Here is a 20,986-nt window from a genome sequence, read left to right on the forward strand (position 1 = left end):
CACTGTCCTCACCTTGCCCAGTTTTTCTTCCTGGACTTCTTGTTACCTGAACTCACGGTTAAATCTGCTTACTTGTTAACAGTCTCTTTCCCAGTAAAGTCCACAAAGGTGTCCTGCTCACCAAGGTGGTCTGAGGCTGGGGCTGGCGCACAGCAGTAAGGACAAGAAGGAGTGAGTATTTGTCGAACAAACGGGTGCATGTTGGCAGCTGAGTCCTCAGTGGGAACATCCACCTATCAGTCCCACTGCAGCTGGTACAAAGAGGAGGAAGAGAGGTCTCCTCGGATCCCAGCCCACCCAGGTGCCCTCCCTCTGGGCTCTGAAGGGCCCCCCACCTATGGCTGAAAAACTGGACTCAGGGGAGCACGTGGATTAACGTACTAACGTTTTTAATACAGTCTGATCAGATCAATTCACATCACCAGGTCAACCTGGGCCTGCTCACATGTGACACAGCCGAGGTACACGATGTCCCCACCTGCCAGCTCTCCTGCCTTCCTGGCTGCCAACAACATTGAAACCCCCTACATCTCCCTGATCAGACTGGCATTTTTAAAATTTTGCATAAAACTATTTCTTCCATAGACTTCAAACAATCAACTAGCCAAGTTAATTATGGTACATCTAAACAAAGTTTAATACTAACCCTAACGTGTGACTGCGGTTTACAAAGAGCTCTGTATCACCTGGGATAGCTTTCAGTAGCAATTCACTACAACTGGTCCTAAAAAATAATAACAATAATAATAATAATTAGAGAATTAAAACCCAACAGCAAGTTGAATGGTTAAAATCACATAAGAACTGGAATTTGGGGTGGGGATGTCCTCAATAGCTGAGCTTGTCCTAGTAGCAAAATGCTAGCCTCCATGTAGGGCTCAGAGAAAGGTCAGGGGCCCTCCAGGTCAAGAGTCAAGCTCAGGGGCTCTCAGAGGGCACTCACCCCATGGTCCATGGGATGCTGTAGGCTTCCAGCTTCCTTGAAAACAGTTGGGCATCTGTATTTGTGTAAGTGGGTGGAGACCCTAGATGTGGTTTCTCTTGAAGGATGTGAGAAGGGGGAGGGAACCCAAATCACCGTGGTCCCAGAATGCCATCAGGTGTGGGTCTGGGATTAGGGTCACTAAGAACGGAACACCAGAAATTCCAGCTTCCGCCCATTAGAGAATCTGGGACTGGTGTTGCCTTGGAGGCCTATGTAGTGTTTTCTGCCCTTATCCCATACCAGGTCTCGCAGATATTCCTGCAGAGTATCAGATGAGAATCTATTTCTAAAGACCACTGAGGGGATGGGTGGTGGAGGGGAAGTGGGGGGTGATAGGTTTGGGGAAGGGGGAGTTAAAAACGAATAAAAATCTCTCAGCTACAGAACCCAAAGACAGTACTTCCCTCCGCATTCACAGCATTTCTCAGCAGTCCCCGGTGGCCATTTCCGTGGGGACACAGCATCTGCCTCACTTCCCCTCAGGCCCCATGGGTTGCTGGTCAACCTCAGGATCTACTAAAGATGATGCAAACGCTGACTGAACAATCTGAAACCCAAAGGACTCGAGGAGAGACATGTTCTGCTGGGGAGAGAAAGGTGAGCCGAGGGCAGGACCCAGGTCCCCCAGGGGGCCCCCAAGGGCCCGCACGTGCACCTTCTGGATGTGTTTGTTCAAGTAGGACTTAGAGCGGAAGAAGCTCCCGCATTCAGGGCAGGGGTACTTCTTCTCCCCATCAGACTCCATTTTGTTTTTGGGGACTGCCATGTCACAGGAGAAGGAGCCATTGGTGCTCTGCTTCTCGGGCGTCTTCAGGTCACTGGCGTCCGAGAGGTCACCATAGGAGTCGGAGCTCTCAATCGGATCCTGATGTGAGCATTTCTGGCCTTCTAGGAAAAAACAAAACACATAGGAGAGATGAGGCCAGGCTTTGGAGATGTCCCCTCCTGGAGGGGTCGGGAAGGGCCAGCTCACAGGCCTGTGGAGGGCAGCGGATGGCCAGCCACCACCCTGGCAGAAACCCCAGAGGTTCAGCTGGTCAGTCTGGGAGTCTGGTGTGCCTACAGGGGTGAGACAGCAGGGCCCTGGGGCTGCCAGCCTCCCTCGCCGCGGACTCTTCATGCAGGTGCACGTGTATCGCTCACCACCATCTCAGCCTGCTTCAAGGAAGAGGGTACGGAGAGGGGACCTCCACTGCTTCCACCCAGAACAACTCAGAGACCCCCCAGTTCCTAGGTGCTCTGTTGGCTGCCCCTGGGGGTAAGACGGCTGTTCTGATGATGCTGAGCAGGTACAGCAATGGTCTGACCTCCACACCGGACTAGCTGCGCCCTAGCAAGGCAGAACCAGAGCCTAGAGGTCCTCAACCCAGCAGACCCCACTGGTGGCTGAGACAGAAGCCAGTCCTTTTCCCAATGCTGCAAACACAAGCCCTGCCCTCACCGCCTTCCTGCTGCCAAAACCAAAGCATAGAGATTAAAAAGCAACTTCGAACAACTCAGTCAGCTGACTGTCCCCACGCATGGCTCAGGACAAGCTGGGCCTCGAGACAATCCTCATTGCTCTGCCCTGCCCTGCCCACACTGTAGTCCACCGATCAGCAGCTTCCTGCCTGGGTTCAAAGAGCCATGCCGGGAAGGGAGGTCTGTGATGGGAGCGTGGAGCATGCCATCTCTGCCATCTGCCAAGCCCCTGGCATCATCCCCAAGGCGACAACGTGAAATACCACAGAACAACCTGAGACAACAAGTGAAGGTGGGGCCTGGGGAGCTCTCTGCAGACCAGTTCCAAGTCAGAGGCAGTCAAGGAGCTCATTTATTGCCATGCATCTCAAAAACGCAGCCAGAGGCCCTCCAGAAAGGGCCGCTCACAGCAACCAGTCACCCCTACAGAGGGGGAAGCCAGCCCTTGGCTCCCCCTTGCCCACAGGGTGGAAGGAAAAGAAAGCATTCAGCCACAGCTCCACACCATCCTTAAAGGGCCACAGGCAACGGACAGGCCCAGAGTGACTCATCATGCAGGGCTTGTCTTCCAGCCTTGGGCCCGGGGCATCCCTGCAGGGCTCCAGATGGTGGGGGCTGGCCAGGAGCAAGGGAGGAGGGCTGGGGAAGAGGAGGCGGGGGCTGGATCTTGGCAGTGCCCTAAAGCCTCACTCATGGCCCTGGAGTGAGATACCCACTGTGACTTTCGTCCTGGAGGCCACTGCCACTCAGATCTCAGAGCCTCCTTGAGGCGGCCAGCAAGCCGGCAGCCTTCCCGCCTCCCCACGCCCGGCCCAGCGCCCCCACAACACAGTCTGCGCAGAGAAGCAAAGTGCAGAGCAAGGGGTCGCTTGCCTTTGTTGCCATAGGTCCTGGCGCAGTGGAACGCTGCTCCCCCATTCGGGATGGGCTCCTGGTGCCTGGAGACCTGGGGAAGGGGAACACCGTGGTGGGTTTTAACATGGACCTTTAAGTAGGAGGCAGAGGAGAAACCTAAACAAGACAAAAGGAGATGAGATCCCGCGGCCAGCACAGAGATACCTCTCTGCTTCCCCCATGCCTCTCCTCTGGCCGCTCTGGCTAGCACTCCCAGGTCAGCTGCACCTAGAAGGGGCCCCCTTGTCGGTTCAAAGATGGTTGCAACCACAGAAGCCACCTGGCTCAGGAGAGATGGCACTGTCCTCTGATCGGCTTCTCTGCAGAGCCCGCTCTGCAAGGCTGCGGTGGAAGACTGAGGCCGGCTGCCTGGAAGCGTGGCCTGAGATACTGCTCCTGCCAGGGCCAGAGGCCCAACGCCTCTAGGCTTGCTTGGTGCCTCAGTAGTGAGTGGCTGGAGAAGATGTCTCACAGCCCCAGGTCAGCTGCAGAGACCATGGCTAGAAATGTCGTCAGAAAAGTCATGAGGCTCAAGGGCAGTCACAGGACGCCAGCCAAGAGAATGCCTGAGTGACACGTGTAAGGTAAACTGCACAACAGACCAGACGGAGGCAAGAGGAAATCCCGAAGGATGGCCTCCAGAAGTCTCCCTTCTGCTAGCTAGCAGGACATGTTCTATTTTGCTACTTTCTCACTTTCAGAATAACTGGATTTAATAACTCTTCAGACCTTCCGAGGAACAAGAGAAATAGCAAGTTACACTAAAGGGGCTCAGTCAGATCTCATTCGTGGTCATCTTTCTGGTTGGGTTTTGGAGCAGCCATCGGGATCGTCTTTGTCTTTACTTTGGAGGAGGCGCCATCCAGCCCTCTTGAGGCTGCAGCAGCCCAACCCAGAGGCTCCAGTCAGTTGGAGCCGGGTGGCATCTCAGACTGGGAAGAGTAGATCTTGGGCCAATTTCCACACCAGCCACAGGTCTGAGGGCATGAAACCAGGTAGGCCAGTCAAAGGATAGGGACTTGGGTTTTGTAGGAAGTTGTGTCCTCCAGCTCCACCGTGGTCGAGGCTCGGAACGTGCCTTCAGCAGGAACTGAAGCGTTTTAGCATAAGGTCTGCTTGGAGCGCTAGGGCCCTTTAATCTACTCCAGATGTGGCTGACACATTCTCAAGTGCTTTTATTCCCCTTGAAAATTACAGTTCTAGGATAACAGTGGGATCCACTCTTAACAGGTCAGAGGCTGCGGAGTACTATATAATGTCTGCATAAGACTTATTTTTTAAAAATCCGATTTGTCATGGCCTTTCAAATGCTGCTGGAACAGTAATAAAGGTTGACTTTCAGCAAGTGCTAATGGTATGCCAGGGCCCAGCACACTGTATGCATTCTTCTGTAGAACTCCCCCAGCCACCCTATGAGCTGGGAATTGTGAGTACACCTGTTTCGTGGACGAAGAAACAAGAGGGCTGGTGAGGTTAAGTAACTTGCAGTCACACGTGCAGCTACTAGACGGCAGAGCCTGGGCTCCAACCCCAGGACCCTGTGCCACCATGTCCTTAAGCCGAGCAGACTCTTCAATGGGCCCTGGCCCTGGAACCATCCCTTGGATTTCGGCAGTAGGTTCGTTATCACCATTTACACTTCTGTGCTTCTCTGCCATATTGGTGGGTTAGAACGGCAGCTGCTAGCAGACAGGAGCTAACCTGTGGAAATCTTATTCAACAAACACTCCCCTGGTGATGGCAGCTGGTGGTTTTGGAGGAAAGGGGGACCGAGTGAATTTTTTTCTTTCCTGATGCAGCTACTTTATAGATTCAGCTGGTCCAGTGGCTGGTGTTCTGCCCTGCCTAGCACAGCGAGTTGTCCTGTGGTGGGACCAAGTAGTCTGCCTCAGGCCAATCACAGGGGACAGACTGGCTTAAAAGGGTCCCCCAAGCATCCCTAAGAGGGAGGCTTCAGTCAGGAATGAAGGGACAAGCCAACAGGAAAGGGGACCTTAGCCCTGCCCCAGGGACTGGTGCTATGGCCCCTGGCAACCAGCAAAACGTATCACAACTTTCCAGTGACACCATGACTCCACTTTGGAAGGGATTTTCTTTTGCTTTTTAATCCCTGTGAAGTGGTGTGAGGCCCTCTCCACGGTGTACCAGGGCAGGTCCACTGAGATTAAAGGGAACGGGAAAGGCAGAAAGGGACACCAGGAATTATTATATTTACTCCCTTTGGGAGGAGATCTACTAGGCGAACAGAGCAGATGCTCAATGAAAATTTGCTGTGTTTTCCTTGAAAACAGTCTGAGGAACACATGGCTGGGTCCTCCTGACTTTACCCCAGCTGCAGACTGTACTAACTATAGCAAAGCCACATGGCAGGGTGGTACGAGTGGATCCACAGCTGCCACTTAAAGCCCAGAACTTAAACACAGAGCCACTCAGCAGCCAAATGTTGGGCTAAAACAGTAGTCGAGTTTCTGAGAAGAATGTATTTTTGAAGCCAGAAATGTTTAGCTGGAATTCTGAACTCACCTGCCCATTCACCTGATTAACCACGAGCCAAAGAGGCAGCATGATCCAGGCACCAGAACGATGAAGACAGTGAGCACACATGTGACTTCACTACAACCAACAAGTCGCCCTCCCTCGCACTCCAGAGATGAAGAATTTACAACCAAAGCTACTGTTCCTGCACTGCATTTTCTTGCTCGGTACACTGCAATTTGCACTCCAGAAGCAAATCTCCTCTTGCAAGTTTCACATCCACCCAGAGGTCAGGGACTGCTTTCTTCTTGTCCAAACCCTGATGGGGTCATGCCCAATAGAGCTGTGCTGGAGGGAGGCACTAAGCAGTTGGTATCAGTTCAGTCCAGGGCAATGGCAGGCTGTCTGTGTCTGTGACTGCCACAGGTAACAACTTGTGTGCTCACCTCTGACCGTGGAGAAGGCTTCTTCTACCTTTAAGCATTGATGTTTGAGTTCTAATGTTGTCTCCATCAAAGGCAGATTTCCAACAAGCCATCCCTCTTTCTCATACCAGTACATGTGCACATACAAAGACCCTGCTATGGAAATTTAGGAAGTAAAGAAGAAAATCATGGCGCTCAACCAGGTCTTTCTCTCCTTCCCACCGTTCAACTCATTTCCTGATTTGCAAATGAGGAGACAAGATTTTCTAGCCATCGTAACTCCTTCCACTGCAAATAATCTTCCTTTACGGATGGTATGCCCCACAGCCCAGTACGTCTCTAGGACAAAGACAAAGTCATGTGTCTCATATGTGTGGTTAAGAGCCAGCAGGCTGGCTCTGTTCTCTCTGGTGCTTCACGGCGAAGAGTCATTTGTGTGGCGAAGAATGGCAGATCTGTAGCAGTGAAGTTGTTGCTACTGAAGGGGTTCAAAGGGCACCAGATCCAGCTGCAACCATCTCACCATCTGGCCGACACCAGCCTTTGCTGGAACCCTTATGGAGACAAGTACATTCATTTATTTTGTTACCTTGTCCTATATCACAGCCTTGGTGGTGGACAGGATGAAGGATGACCCAGAGTTTTCTGCATTCTGATTCCAGGGTCTTGATGTCTTTGGTATCCTTATCCTCTTCCTGGACAAACCACCTTCCTCTTCCTCTTTTTCTTTTTTTCCTCAGGAGTCATCTCCTCCTACTTCTGCCCAATAAATGAGTCTTGAAGTAGAATTCTGTCCCTTCTCTTCTGATACAGACCAAAATTGTTTTCTCTTCCTTCTGTACGCCTAGGGAGGGCTGGACCAGAGCTCTCTTTTTGTCTTCTTGGAGGAATGGGACTTCCCATTCTGACTTTGGGATTCAAAGGAGTTTAGCCTATGATCCAGATCAAGGCTTGGCTTTACTGAGAAAAGGTGGGCTCTGGTTTGACACTTCTGGCTCCCCTAGCCCAGTCACATGGCCTTTGGCTGCTGCCCAAGTCATGACGTATGACAGTAGTTGGCTTTGCCACATCAGCTGTCTCCTAACTGGGTCGACTTTCCCTGCTGTTCCCTGCTGCTCTCAGCTCTTCTTTCCTCCTGAGCTGGGCCTCCCGGGGCTGTGGCCCTGGGTCTCCCATCCAGTTTTTGCCCCACTCTGCAATCTGAGCTAGGCTCTGAGTTTCACCATTAACATCCTCCTCCACTCTCACTGGTTTCCTGCCTCTGGTCTCTGACCTCAGTTCTCAGACGGAGAACCTCAGGCTTGAAAACTTGACCAAGCGCCTGCGGACAGCACGTTGCCAGTTTAGTTATTTATGAGGCATGGGGGATGCTCTCAGGAAGCCAGGTTAGGATGAAGCAAGATAAGAAACCATTTTTTTCTAGAGCTGGGGTAGCCACGGTCAAGATGGTCGGCCACAGTCTGGTAACTCCCTGCGCACAACCTCGTCGCTCACTCAGGGGAAGCTCTTGCCGGAAAGGGTCCAACTGACACGTCAGAATATAGGACAGACGCTTCAGAAGCTTTTATGACTGCCTCCCTGCTCTCACAGCAGGTTTCCCGGTGGTACAAATCCCAGTATCCAGTGGACTTCGTGGCAAACCCCAGGTGTGCAGTCCCAAGAAAGGCCCCAGCTCCAGGGCACCCAGGACACCCAGCTACCCTGCAGTCTCCCTCCACCAGTGGCCTCAGGCCACATGGAGACAGCACAGGCCCCCAAAGGTGCCAGCCAAGGACTGCAGGGGTATTGTGCTCCAAACCAGAGTCAGGGAGCTGTGTCTTTCCTAACAGGGTTACAGAGTGTAAGGACGGGACCTCCCAAGTGTGCAGCTCCTTGTGGGGAGTTCAGAGAACTTTCACCTACCTTGTCTCCTGGGATCATCACAACAACCCCATGAGGCGGGCAAGGTGCAGGTGTTCTTAACCCCTTTTAAGTGAGGAAGACACTGAGGCTTAGAAAGGGGAAGGGAGAGCTCAAGGTCACAGAGTGGAGGGCAAGGCAGGAGGGCAAGTTAGGAGGGGTGTGGACTAAACCCTGGGTCCCCTGACTCCAGTTCAGTACTCAGTCCACTAAGCCACACCCAAGACTTCCAAGGCATCGGGACAAGACTGTCCCAGGAGAAAGAACTTCCCAGCAACGTCCGCATCTGGCCAAAGCAAGCGCACCGTGCAGAAGCATCTTCGCACCCACCACAGACGGCTGTCCCGACCACCTTCAGCACAGATCCGGCGCAAGCCTCCTCCGCTGACACTGTGCTTGCACGGCACAAACCTTAGCCCTCCAACCACCAACAAGCCCTGGCGGCAGCTCAGGGTTAGGCCTGACGTCATCAACACAGCACTGGGGCCACAGAGCCAGACTCCACCTAGGCCAACCTCGGCCTCAAGCACGCTGTCCTGCTCAGAGCACATTCCACTTTCCTGTCTCATCAAGGCCACAGTCTACTTGGGTTTGGGCTCTTTTCTGACCATCTGTTAGAAACTTTCTGCCCCTTGTCCATCTCCAGACTCAACCTCCTTCCTTGGTTGTTGAATTTCACATGCCAGTGAATCAGCCAGCAAAAGCTCTCAAGCAGGACCCCTTTTTTCCCCACTTCTTGGGGCCTAACGACTCTCCCACTGACCTCAGGAGTTCAGTGGTGTCTACGAAATGTATCCACCGGGCCATCTGCACAGCACATGTGTTAACGAGCCCAGGCTTGGAAACCGTGCTCTCTCCTTCTGTTCCCACTTGCTGTTCTCCTGGGAACTCCTATTCCAAGCATCCCAAGGACGGGAAGGAAGAGGTGGGGCTAGCTGGGCGATGAAGGTGTTTATCGTTCAGTGGGAAGGGAGGGCCAGCCGTGCAAGGAGTGAAGTCTGAGGCAAGGTGATCAAGACACCCCTGGCCTCCCACACAAGCTCAGGCCCAGCCCCTGGAAGTGAGGAAATAGCAGGGAGATTACCTCGGTTACAGATACTGCAGAAGTTGCTGGGCCCCTCACTGTGCTTCTTCAGGTGGTCTGCCATGTACGCTGCCCGCAGGTACTTCCCACACACCTGGCAGGGCACCTTATCTTCATGACAGGCCAGGTGGGAGCGCAGCCGGTCTCGAGTGGCGAAAGACGCATTGCAGGTCTGAGGGCAGAAAGGAAAACAAGATGAGGTGCAAATGGGCATCACACTCCTGACTCCCCACTGAGCACACCAGGAAACAGAATCTGTTTCCTGCCAACGCAGGGAATCCCTGCGTAAAGAGAGCTTCACGTGTGGCCCACGTTTCCTCCCCAGAAGGCAAGTAAGCTGCTCTTATTTCCCATGATGCCTCCTCATGAGACCCCTGAGTTGGCCACCACAACGTGCCCAGAACATGGCACACTAGGTGTCACGCTCCTTTACAAAATGAAGATGAGGCATTTGTTCACTCTTAAACAAGAATTGACTTCAGTAGCACCGACTGTGAGTGAACATATAGAAGGTAAGTTGGCATACGAACAGATTCCTGTCCTCCATCCTGGGTTTTCCCTATTTGCTTTGTACAAAGAATTCAATTTCTCCACTTTATTCAAAAGTGATGTTAGAAAACAAAATCAAAAATCAAACGTGACATTAGTCTTGGCCACAGGGAAACGGAGGAAAGGCAGGACAAAGCACAGAGACGGCTCCTTATAATATTCTGGTGAGTTTGTACTGAGAAAGCAGCCCATAAAATGACAGTGTCAATTCTGCTAACGTGAGAATTAGCAGAGAGAAGGAAGGCCACACGATTCAGGAGCATTTGTGGGACGTTAAGTTGGGGAAGTGCTGGTAATAACAAGAATACCACCCCACATTGATGGAGCATGCATTCTACGCCTGCCTGCCATACGGGCACTCATCTCATGCAATCCATCCTTACAGGGGCCCTCCGAGACAGGCCGTGTTATTACCCTCCAAGAGAACGTGGCCATAGAAAACCATGCTGTGAGCACAAGCTCTCAGCCAGATCCCAGGAGCAGATGGCTCAGGAGCTGAGGGTCAGCATCAGCATCCTAGGAGGCAGCCTCAGGTCCCCAGGCATTTCCTGTCCCTGAGGCCTTGACTCAGTCTCAGTCCGTGACCCTTCCCCCAACAGCCCTTCTTCATCTGGGGGCTTGCCCAGGCACCCCAGCCCTGGAGGTCACAGAATGTCAGGGAAGTTGTTGGGGGAGTTCAGTCTGGAGACTTTCAGAATTATTTTGGTTCCATGGAGATGTTTCAGAGGTTCATGTCAAGTTTGACTCCTTTCTCTGTGTGTGTGTGCTTACTATTTTAAAACTCCTACAAGAAAGCAACATTCCCCTTTAAATGCATTACAGCGTGAATATCAACCCACTGAAGACCCACCACCCCATTTACTCACTAGTATGGAGGTGCACCTGCCGTCTCTGTTTGACAGAGGCACCTCCTAAGATCCCAGAACCTCAGGGTAAATGTCTGACCACCGTCACCATGTACAAATGTTTATATCCTTACTGTATACAGTCAAAGCAAGTAGCCAGTATATGGGATACTGTCTTTGAGACTAAAGATGCTGCAGCTCCTACTCCAGTCCCAAATGTCTTTGTGCATCAGGATAGGCTCTGCTGCTTTCAGTCATCGTCTCTAAGCAATACCCGTTTGAACCAAACACCTTATTGCTAATGAAATACTGGCTTTATCTGTTTTATCCACTGAGTTGATTCATTTGACAAATGAGGAAGCTGAGTTTGGAGAATGATTAGCCCCAAGCACATGACTCAGCTACTAGATGAAGCTGTGGTCAAAACCTTGTCACTGCAGGCCAGCAGCCAACCTACCCTCCCGGCTTCCCTGAGGTCTTCCTCCCTTCCCCACTCCACAGCTGGGCAGACAGAGGCCTGAGGAGATCCAGGCAGGCTGGGAGGTGAACCAGCCCCGAGCTGGTGCTCTTCCCATCTCCAGACTCAGCTGGGATATAGCTTCTGCTGATGGAAAGGTACTGATGCTTCTTAACAGTGTGTGAGGTGGCCAGGACTCCCCTGAAAGGGAGAGGTGACAGCATTTGTGCAGAGAAACTAGAGCACTCAGGTGACTCAGGAAGCATCATGGGCACTTGGTCTCCTGGCCACGGGTGGTCCCCTCCTCAGTCAGGGACCTCTTGACCCAATCACAGATGACAGTGGGGGAACATTTCCATCTTCCACCCAGCCCACCGGCCCTGTAAACCAGAGCAAGGGCTGCCAAAAACACCCCAAGGGAGGGGAGTGCACCTGACAAGTTATCTGGGGATAATCTGCCAGCTTTGCGAACCAGTGACCTGAGGACAAGCCCTCCAATGAGAGGTAGTGTGGGCTACGCCTAAGAAGCCAAAGGAACCAAACATGGGCCAGGTATAAGAAAATGCGGTGAAGGGGCATCTGGGTGGCTCAGTGGGTTAAAGCCTCTGCCTTCGGCTCAGGTCATGATCCCAGGGTCCTGGGATCGAGCCCCGCATCGGGCTCTCTGCTCAGCAGGGAGCCTGCTTCCTCCTCTCTCTCTCTCTGCCTGCCTCTCAGCCTACTTGTGATCTCTGTCAAATAAATAAATAAAATCTTTAAAAAAAAAAAGAAAAGAAAAGAAAATGCGGTGAAGGCACACATTCGGAATCTTCGGCGGTCCCTGGGAGAGGCACCACTAGGGGAACGTGAAAGCAACCCCTTGTTTCTCCTGCCAACCTCCTTTTGGGGTCTGTCCCTTAGCACTGTCTGTCATACTGTGCTACCTAAAGATAACAGACAGACAAACCTCAATTATCCACAAGTGTATTATCCATTTGAGGGATTAGCTAGGCAAAATTAAAATCCCAGACCAAGCCGAATCCCTCCCCCCACTGATTATCTCTCAAGGAATGAAAGCTAACTTTAGCCTGAACAAACATAATTAGGAATGTAAATCTGCCGCTCGGAGGGGGAAAAAAAAACCAAAACCCACAAATACAACAAAAACTTTCACTATATTACAATGCCAAGCTGGAGTTGGCTCCTCTGAGCCAGAACTGACCTTTCATGGCTGAGTCCCCAAGGCTTTCTGGGCGGGGCGGGGAATTGTTGAAGTGTACAAGCCCGAGTCTAGGCCTGTTAGAAGTTCAGACAACACAGAACATGAAGAGCCTGGTCACATGACACAGAAGAGTGGCCAAAGGAGAGACAAATCTCAAAGAAGGGGAACACTTAGAATCTGTATAGTGGGGCCACTCAGAAGAAAGGCACTTCTCATCCTGGAGACAGAAGACACAGCAACCCTGAAGGGACAAGAGTGAGCCAGGACAGCATCCTCTGATCACCCTTGATATTTGGAATGGCTGCCACCTTGGCCTCGGCCCTGTGCCCAGGCAGCCTACTGTTGTTAGGAGCACACCTGCCAGGTCCCAGCCCAGCAACCCTGAGCTTGGGTCTCCTCTGGTCTTCCCCACTCAATACTGAGTCTCAGCCATGCTCCCTTCACCCCCCTAACAGTTTCTCCCCATCCCAGAATGCCTAAAGCTTTTTTTCCTCTAAGAGTTGAGCAGCTCAGAAATGGGGCCCAAATGGTATTGGGGACACTAGCGCACACCCAAGGTGGCCTTTGAAGTCTGGCAGCCTGGAGGTGGGGGGAGGCGGTGTAGTCTCAAGTGGTCTTTTTTATAGCCCTGGAAAAGTCTAAGGGCAATACATGGAGGCCCAGTGCCATTGGTCTCGCTGGCCCCTTTTTTCTTGGGAGTGTCAGACCCCTTGCCCTCACTTCAATCCACTCCTTCTCTAATGAGTTATCCTCCAGCCCAAACCACCCCAACTAGCCCCTGAGAAATGGGGTCACTAAAAGTATGGGAGAGGTCTTGAGTTGCTCTAGTCTCTTGGCTTCAGGCTGAACTCCACGTGGGGGAAATGTCCCAGCCCCACTGTAGCCATTAAGCCAGCAGCGGCGCCTGAGGCATCTGAGCCGGTTAAGGACACTCAGGCCAAGCCCTGAGGAGATTTGTGTGTCACTGACAAGGCTGAGGCTTCATACCCCAACATTCAGATGGTCTTTTCACTCAAGCTGTGGCACCAGTCTCTTTAACTGGCCCCTTCTGTCATCTGTGGCATCAGGAAAGGTGGAGAGGTATAACCTGGGCCCAGCTCTTGCCCAGGGAACCAACTCCCAGAGAGCCATCTCTTCACCGCGCATGCTTTCAGAATATGCTTTTAGAATATACACCGTGCCAAACAGATGCCCCCGCTGTTTAACCAAGCACTGACACACTGGCCAGCCTGCCCAGAGCAGGACAGCCAGCATATCTTCACCTGCTGGGTCATCATTTCGGGAGTTCTGGCTAATGGGGCTGGAGGTGGGACCAGCAGGTCTGTGTACTGGAGGGGCGGGGCGGGGTGGGGGCGGGGCAGGAGTAGGCTCCATACTACACCGAGGGACAATGATGTCAGTGTTATGACAGAGACCAAGGACAAAACACACAAAGCCTCAAATGTTAGAATGAAAACTTTTATCATCACTCCTGTTATCCCCGCGGAGGCAGCAGGGGCTAAAGGGCATCTCACTGGGATCCGGGGAGGGGCAGGGGGAATCTACATCTGCTTTATCAGCCCCCAAAGCCATATATTGGGGTGACCCAGTATAAAGCTACTGGTTAGTCTAGTTCCTGAGCAGACCTGCTAGTAAACCTCAAAAACAAAGACGTTGACTTCACTAGCCAGAAATGAAAGGAGGGACCTGTCTGAGCGGGAAGGGAAGAGGGCAGCCTGGGTTGACCCAGCTGGAGTCACTCCATTCTCCTCTGGAGGGGAATTCACCCCTAGAGTCGGGGAAGGGGTGGCCAAGCTCCATTCTAGAAACCCCACGCCTTACAGGACATAATGCTAGGAGAGGGGAAGCTCGTAAGCCCATGACTTGGTTCTTGGGAAAGCACCAACCTCTACAATCACCCAGGCAAGGACAGAAACCCAGGGGTGCCATCTGTTAAAGGGGGAGAAAAAGGCAAGAGAACCCAGAAAGAAACCTGGAGGGTGTGGGGGGACCCAGAAAGGTGCTCCTTACTAGCCGGGGGGTCCCTGAGCTGGGAAAGACTCCAAAGCACACAGGAAGGAGCTGGGCATGGTGGGCAGGAACCATTTCGCTGGCCTCTCCCAAAAGCAGGGGTCTCAGAGCAACCGCCATTCCCATTCCCCTCCACAGAAAACCCTTCTCTGGGGAGGCCCAGGCTAGCCTACAGGCCACTGGGTAAAGGCCCGGCTGCCCTCCGAGGCAGTCCAGCCCTGCCTCAGATATCCTGGCGGGGCTGGGCAGAAGAGAGCGCTGCTGGAGTGTGCTGGGCCCAGGTTTTCGAGGGCTGGGAATGATTTTTTTAGAGAAAGGGAAAAGGCGGTGTCAGGAACCGAATGGGACGACCTCCACAAAGCAGGCTGGGCAAAGTCCCATGATGGCAGGTCGCTAGGAAGAGATTCCAGGGGCGGCAGGCCGCTGCTGCTCCCAACCCACACCTGGAAAAAGGGCAGAGAGTGCAGGTTACCCCCCTAGGCCACCGGGCATGACCCCACTGCCCTCTGGGCTCCTCCTACTCTGCCAGGCTGCTCAGCACACTACCTGGGAGAGTCAGAATGTGCTCTGTGATTAGAGAGTCAGAGACAGAGAGAAGGCAGCGAGGCACAGATGGATCCCAGCATGCCCACCCTGGGTCGTCGTCCTCGGGGGGAGGCCACCTAGCCTGGCTGGCTGTGAACACCGGCCACACCGGGCCCCCTCGATGCCCGACTTCCAGCACGTCCATTCCTCCCTGCAGGTCTCCCTGAGCCCTCCCTCCTTGCCACCAACAGGACAAGAGAAGCAGGTTACCCTACCAGAGGCTATACCAGGACCCCACCACTCTGTTTCCCCCTCCGACGGCGGGAACTTGGCACTGGAAGGGGGATGGTCAAGGAGAAGATAGAGGTGTTTCCCATCCACACAGGAATGCTCAGTGGTCAGGAGAGGACATGCAATTTTCTGGGTACCACAAGGCCCCCAGATATTGCTGAAGCAGACAAACCAAGGGTAAGAATCTTGCCCAGCCTTCCCTACCCATTGCTACACAAAGAGCTCACAAGGAGAGGAAGCCACCTTCCTCCCCAGTCCTCAGAAGTCCTGGCTGTTTGCACACATGGCTCGGGATGGGTTAAACAGGTGCCAGTGCTCAAAGAATGAGACCATCCACTCTCGTCCTCCTACACTGTCGTTCCTACTGCCACCCCTTGTGTCCTAAGCTCAAGGAACCCAGAAGGTCAGGCTGCCTGGCAGACAGGGGGAAGCACTGTTAGTTGGACCACCAGGAGCTCTTCACAAACACTTCCCGCTCCACGGTGGCTCCTGCAAACTGCTGGGAAGCAGAAGTTAGGCCCAATGGGGAGCCAGTGCCCCCAGGACGACACTCGTGCAATGTGGCCCACCATCCAAGGAGCTGGCAAATGCCAGGAGAGGAAAGCCAAGCAAAAGAGCGAAGACAGAGACAGGGTGGGAACCAGAACCCAGCAACCAGGAGGGAGGGGACATCAGCGGTGGGGGGGAGGGGGTTGGGGGGAAGAACAAAGGAGAAAAGCAGACGGAGGGTGGAGGGACAGAGGGGGAGGTGTGCAAAGCGGTGGTGGTCAGTCAGCCGGCCCAGCACACATATCAGCTGGCTTGTGGCTGGGCTGTGAGAACAGCAGCATTCTCTTTCAGCCCATCTGCCCTGGCCCCGACCCCTACCTGACACTTGTGAGGCCGCTCAGAAGTGTGCACCTGCTTGATATGTCCGTTCAAGTGATCAGGCCTGGAAAAGAGAACCAAGAGAGACTTTTCAAAAAAGACCTCAAAAGATGGGACCACACTTGGCCAGACTCCCCACCTGTACCTGCACACACCAGTGGAGAGGACTCCCTCTTCCCCATCCCAGCATGACAAAGAAAAAGTCACCACCCAGCTCCACAGGCCCAGGCCTCTCTGCCCCGGTTTTTTTACTAGAGGGGGAAGGGAAGTGAGTGTTCTGAGTGTTCCTCTCTGACCTTGCCTACCCATTCCCCCCCCCCTCCCCTGCCCCCGCCCCAGCTCAAATGATTTCTAGAACCAGAGGCGGTGGCTTTAGAATGAGACAAGGCTGCCTTACTGAAGCCTTTCTGGGAGGGGGTATGTGTGACTCATTGTCCTTACTAAAGCCCCTTAGAAACTCAGTATTCCCCTCCCCCAGGCTCTCCCACCAGGGCAGCCAATGAATGCCACCCGGATGGAATTCAGTCCCCAGAGGCCAAGGGATAGAGCCTTAAGTCCCCAGCTGGGCTGGTAAACCAGATGCCCGCCAGAGCAGGTGGGCAGGGGCTGCCTGACCGGTAAGACTGGTTTCTGGTTGGGGCCCCTCCAAGGGAGTTCTCCATCCGTAGGTTCACATACCCACAAGGTCCTCAGTATCCAGGCAAGTTAAAACCAGCCTTTTATTCTTAATATTCTTTTAAGAGGAAAAACAAAACAATCTTCTGCTCCCAGGCAAGTTCTCAGTTCCCTATCAGGCTCACTAATAAGTGAATCTAAAAAGACATTCTGGCCCCCTCCTCTCGTCCTGAAAACATAGAGGGTATCTGTGGGTCCAGTTAGGCTCTGGAGCCATCAGATCAGAGCAGATCAAAGATTCTGGTGCTATGAGACTCTGGGTACAGAACTCCGTGCCCCCTGATCCCATGAGGGTGTGAGGGAGGAATCTTGAGTTTGCCCATCCAGGATAGCTAGTGCTCTGTGGGTGGGGGTGGGGGGGGATTTCGTGGCATGGAGCGTAAGGAGTCCCAGATACACTTGTTTCAGTCCCTCCCTCAGCAGCCATTCAAGCAGGGAAAGTCTCTGGAGGAAAAGCCTCCCGCCCCCAGAGGGGGCCCCAGGCCTGGTGCCGGAAACACAAAGGGAGCCCAGGGAGAAGAATGGTGAGGCCCAGTGGCTGTGGCCTGAGGAATCCAACCCCTTCCCAAAAGGCCCAAAGGAAGACAGACAGTAGGGCACGCCTAGTGCCACAGAACTTCCCCGTGGGAAGAGAAAGCAGCTCTTGGCCACAAAACCAGGGCCATTAAAATGCTCTTCCCAAATCTGTTATAGCCTTAGAGGGTCAAGTGACTCCCACAAATCCCACACCCCCCGATCTCAGCAAGAAACTGTCCTATGAGGCAGAAATAGGATAGGTCATGGGGTAGGGAGCACCATTCCTCACCTGGAGAAGCCTTTCCCACAGCTCTGGCAGATGTAGGGCTTGCCCACCGACCCGTCGTGGGATCGCACATGGTAGGACATGCGATCTTTTCTCTTGAACCGCAGCCCACACACTGGGCAGGAATAGGGCTTCTCCCCCGAATGGGAAAGCTTGTGCCGATTGAGATGGTATACGTCACGGAAGATCTTGCCGCAGATCTCACATGCCACCTGCTTCCTGGTCCGGCTCCTCTTTCGGGGGCCGTCGGGGTCCTCAGAGATGGGTAGCCCATTCTCACCCAGCCTTGGTGGAGGGAGGTCGATATAGCCCAGCTGGAGGCTGGTGACACCATGCTGGGCCTCATGCTGCCGGAGCCGGTTGGCATCAGTGAACACCTTCCCACACAGGCCACATGGAAGGATGCCCGCCTCCCTCAGGCCCCCTGGGGACCCGAACATTGAGTCCAGCAGGTTGGCCTTCCTTGGGCGGCCCCGGCCACGCTTGCCAGTCAGGGGAGGGGCACTAGATGCCACATTGGGGAATGGGGAAGTCAGCAGTTGGGGGGATAGGGGTCCGGCCACCATGGGCAAGCGGTCCACCCCAGGTAACACAGGCAGGGACGCTTGGCTCGCAATCGCTGCACCAGCAGCCCGGGCTGCCTCCTCCTCGGGCTGCATGCTGCCTGCGATGCCATTGCTGTTGGCTGCCAAGGCTGCCCCGTTGGTCATGTCCAAAGGGAAGCCCAAGTCCGAGGTTCCAGGGGGACGAAAGAGCATGATGTCTGCCCGGGCAGGGGGCACCAGGATCTGCACATTAGACTGTTTGATGACTTCCTGGCAGATCTCAATGACCGACCTCATCAGTAGGAACTTGGCAGCCGTCATGAGCTCGGGGAAGCTCTCCAGGCGAACCACGATGCGGGAAGTGTAAGCGAAGTCCAGGATGTCCCCGAACACCTTGGAGCTGATGGTGTGCATCTCCAGCTCCCGGCTGCCTCCAGCCCCGCCGCCTGGGGCTGCCGCTGCGCCCCCCACGTCAGCGGGACCCCCGTCTGCAGCTCCGCCGTCGCCCAACTGGGCGCTGAACACCGACTCAAAGTACTCGCTGCAGGCAGCCAGCACTGCGCGGTGCGCTGGAAAGCTCTCGTCGCCCACCCGCAGGAGCACGTCGCAGAAGCGCCCGCCGTTTTTGCGCTGCTGGTTTAGGTTGTGCAGCATCTCCGTGCTGTGCCTGCTCACCTGGTAGGTGTAGCAGCCCGATGGGCCGCAGGAAGCGTCGTTCACCCGCTCCATGGCCGCCGCCCCCTCCCCACAAACCGGGCCGCGGCACTTGCCCGCCCCCCTCCCTTCCCCTAGGCAGCGAGAAGCGGGGCGCGACGGACGTATCTACACTCCCCACACGTGCCGGCCCGGGGCTCTGTAGTCTCGCAGGTGCGCCGAGCGCACACGCACCCTGCCCGGATCGGACTGTCTAGACGGCAGGGCGCACCACCTCCCACATAGCTGCCCCCACCCCTGCTGGATTGAGCGCTCCTCTCTCCTCTCCGCCTGCCCGCCTCCCCTCCCAGGTCTACCTCCGGGGGGGTACGCGAGCAAAGAGGTGCGCCCCTCCTGCAAACGCGCCTGCCACCTCCCCTCCCGCCCGCCAGGCGGCGCCGGCGCGCAGCCAAAAGGAGCGCGCGCGCGCGGGGAGGAGGCGGAGGGGTCTGCCGCGCAGGCGTGCGCGCGCGCGCCGCGGCTTTTCCCGGGCCCGCTGGGGGCGCGCGCTGCGTCCCCTGCAAAGCGCGAGCCGGGGCGGGGGCGCCGGAGCGGAGGAAACAAAAGGCGAAGGCGGCGGCGGTGGGGCGCGCACGGGGGCGGCAGCGCCGGCCTGGTCCCGGAGCCTGGCGGGCGGTGGCGACGGCGAACGCTGGAGCGAGCGGGCGGTGGCGGCGGCAGGGTGGGCCCTTCCCCGGGCCGGGCGAAGGCGGCGGCGGAGCGGCGGCGCTGCGGCCCCGGCCTCCGTGTGTTCGGAGCGGAGGAAAGATGGCAGCGGCTGCACTTCCTCTTGCACTTTCACCCCTGGGGGGAGGAGAAGGAGGGGGCGATACCAACAACACCCCCCCTCTCGCTTGCAGGGAAAAAAAAAAAGAAACGGCGAGCTCGGCGTGGGGGGCCCCCGGCGCCCCCGGCCCTGCACGTGCGCACCCGGATCCCTGGCCCGGGCCGCCCCGCGCAGCAAACTTTCCACTTTCTTTGTGCCGAGCGCCCCCCCCTCACCCAGCCGAGGATGCACGTCCCCCCTTCCCTATTTATACACCCCCCCCGCAGCTCCGCTCCCCCCGCTTCCTGCCCCCCCTCCCCATTCCCCAGCTCCGCCAATGCTGGCGCAGACTGAGCCCCCGTCCGGCCCCCGCCTCCCCACCCCGCCCGCGGGGCCGGGGGCTGCAGTCTCAGCCCCCCCGGACCAATGCAAACGAAGCACCAAGCCAGCAAACCAGCTCCCACTGTCCCTCCCTCCCCGCCGAGAGTGGCGGCGAGCGGACCGGAGGGAGGGGTGAGCGACCGAGGGGTGCAGACCTGAGCCCCCCAGCCTTTGCTGTGCGCCCGTAAGTCGAGCGGGCGTCGGTTGCCCTCCGGAGCCCCACTTTGATGCGCGAAATCCCCAGAAGTCGCCTGCGACCGCCTCCCTGCTCGTAACCCTCGCGAGGGCCCGGGGTCCTGGCTGGGGGCAGGCCGAACCGAAGGGGCTGCGTGCCTGGAAGAGCTGGGCAGATGAGGCCATCGTCCAGCCTTTCTCCCAAACCGCCACACGCTGAGCTTTGTGCCCCAGGGAGCGGGAAGTCACTAGCTCAGGGAGGCGACAACATAGAGGCAAGGGCGATGGACAGGAATACAGGGGACTCCGCGCACCCCAGCAAGCCCCCGGGAACCCGGGATCCTGGCGGTTCTGGGGGAGCGCCGTAAAATCTCCTGGGGCCGGGAGCATCCCTAGCGCCCGCAGCCTAGAGAGTCGCCGCCGAGCGCTCAAGCCACGGGCTCCGCCGGCAGGGCCAGGGTGCTTTGTCCCCGGCGGGCCTGGGGATGCTGCCGCGCGCGGCTTGGATACGGAGGTTCGCTGGCCCGGGAAGCGCGGGCGGCAGCCAGCGGCCAGCCCGACTTGGAGCCCGGGTTTGCAGGCACCGCGTGTGCGGGAAGGAAGTTCCCACAGTTGCAAAGAGGGAGCAAAGTATGTGTTCCAAACTTTCCACGGTTCCAAACTGAGCGCTTCCATTAAGAGAAGCGGTGTGCGGGGAAAAGCATTCTGGGTATTAGCATGCAAATGAACGGTCCCGGCTTCCAACTCCGCTCGGGATTCCCACAGCTGCGCTCCGGGACTGCATGGAGCCACGCGCGCCGTGGGGTGCTTCCAGGCGAGGCACGGTGGCGGGACCCGAGTTCGAATTTGAGACCTCGGCTTTCTGGTTGTGTCTTCTGGTGTCACTTGGCTGCTCTGAAGCTTCTGTTAAACAGAGTCAGTTTCCTAATATAAACACCCGGGACAGCAACACCTGTCTCATGAATTGATGAGGATTCGAAGG

The 20,986-nt window shown here is 55.6% G+C and overlaps 1 protein-coding gene across 6 annotated transcripts; it reads right to left on the minus strand.

The window, feature by feature from the left end:
* Window positions 1-372: 372 nt before the first annotated feature.
* Window positions 373-19,410, minus strand: PATZ1 (POZ/BTB and AT hook containing zinc finger 1). 6 transcript variants are annotated; one of them, XM_004766385.3, is made up of 5 exons: window positions 17,449-19,410; window positions 15,969-16,032; window positions 9,224-9,395; window positions 3,320-3,457; window positions 373-1,870 (listed from the first exon to the last, which is right to left on the minus strand). In XM_004766385.3, the coding sequence occupies exons 1-5, from the start codon at window positions 18,717-18,719 to the stop codon at window positions 1,455-1,457; spliced, it is 2,061 nt and encodes a 686-aa protein (XP_004766442.1). In that variant the 5' UTR covers window positions 18,720-19,410; the 3' UTR covers window positions 373-1,454. The 6 variants fall into 6 exon arrangements, with proteins under 6 accessions (XP_004766442.1, XP_004766441.1, XP_012918989.1 ...); XM_004766384.3 differs by having other exon boundaries at window positions 373-1,873; window positions 17,449-19,408; XM_004766388.3 differs by having other exon boundaries at window positions 1,705-1,873; window positions 3,320-3,392; window positions 17,449-19,405.
* Between the last annotated feature and the right edge of the window lie 1,576 nt (window positions 19,411-20,986).

Source organism: Mustela putorius, unplaced genomic scaffold (genome assembly GCF_011764305.1).
Source record: "Mustela putorius furo isolate JIRA1106 unplaced genomic scaffold, ASM1176430v1.1 tig00000081_pilon_pilon_pilon, whole genome shotgun sequence".
NCBI classification, from domain to species: Eukaryota; Metazoa; Chordata; class Mammalia; order Carnivora; family Mustelidae; genus Mustela; species Mustela putorius.

Bases quoted from the DNA above. Each gene is read 5' to 3' on its own strand.
- PATZ1 (XM_004766384.3), bottom strand. From the start codon at position 18,719: ATGGAGCGGGTGAACGACGCTTCCTGCGGCCCATCGGGCTGCTACACC. The intron at 16,033-17,448 runs GTGAGGAATGGT...TCTCTTTTCCAG, and splicing joins TGTGGGAAAGGCTTCTCCAG to GCCTGATCACTTGAACGGAC. The intron at 9,396-15,968 runs GTAGGGGTCGGG...TTCTGCCCTCAG, and splicing joins AGCGGCCTCACAAGTGTCAG to ACCTGCAATGCGTCTTTCGC.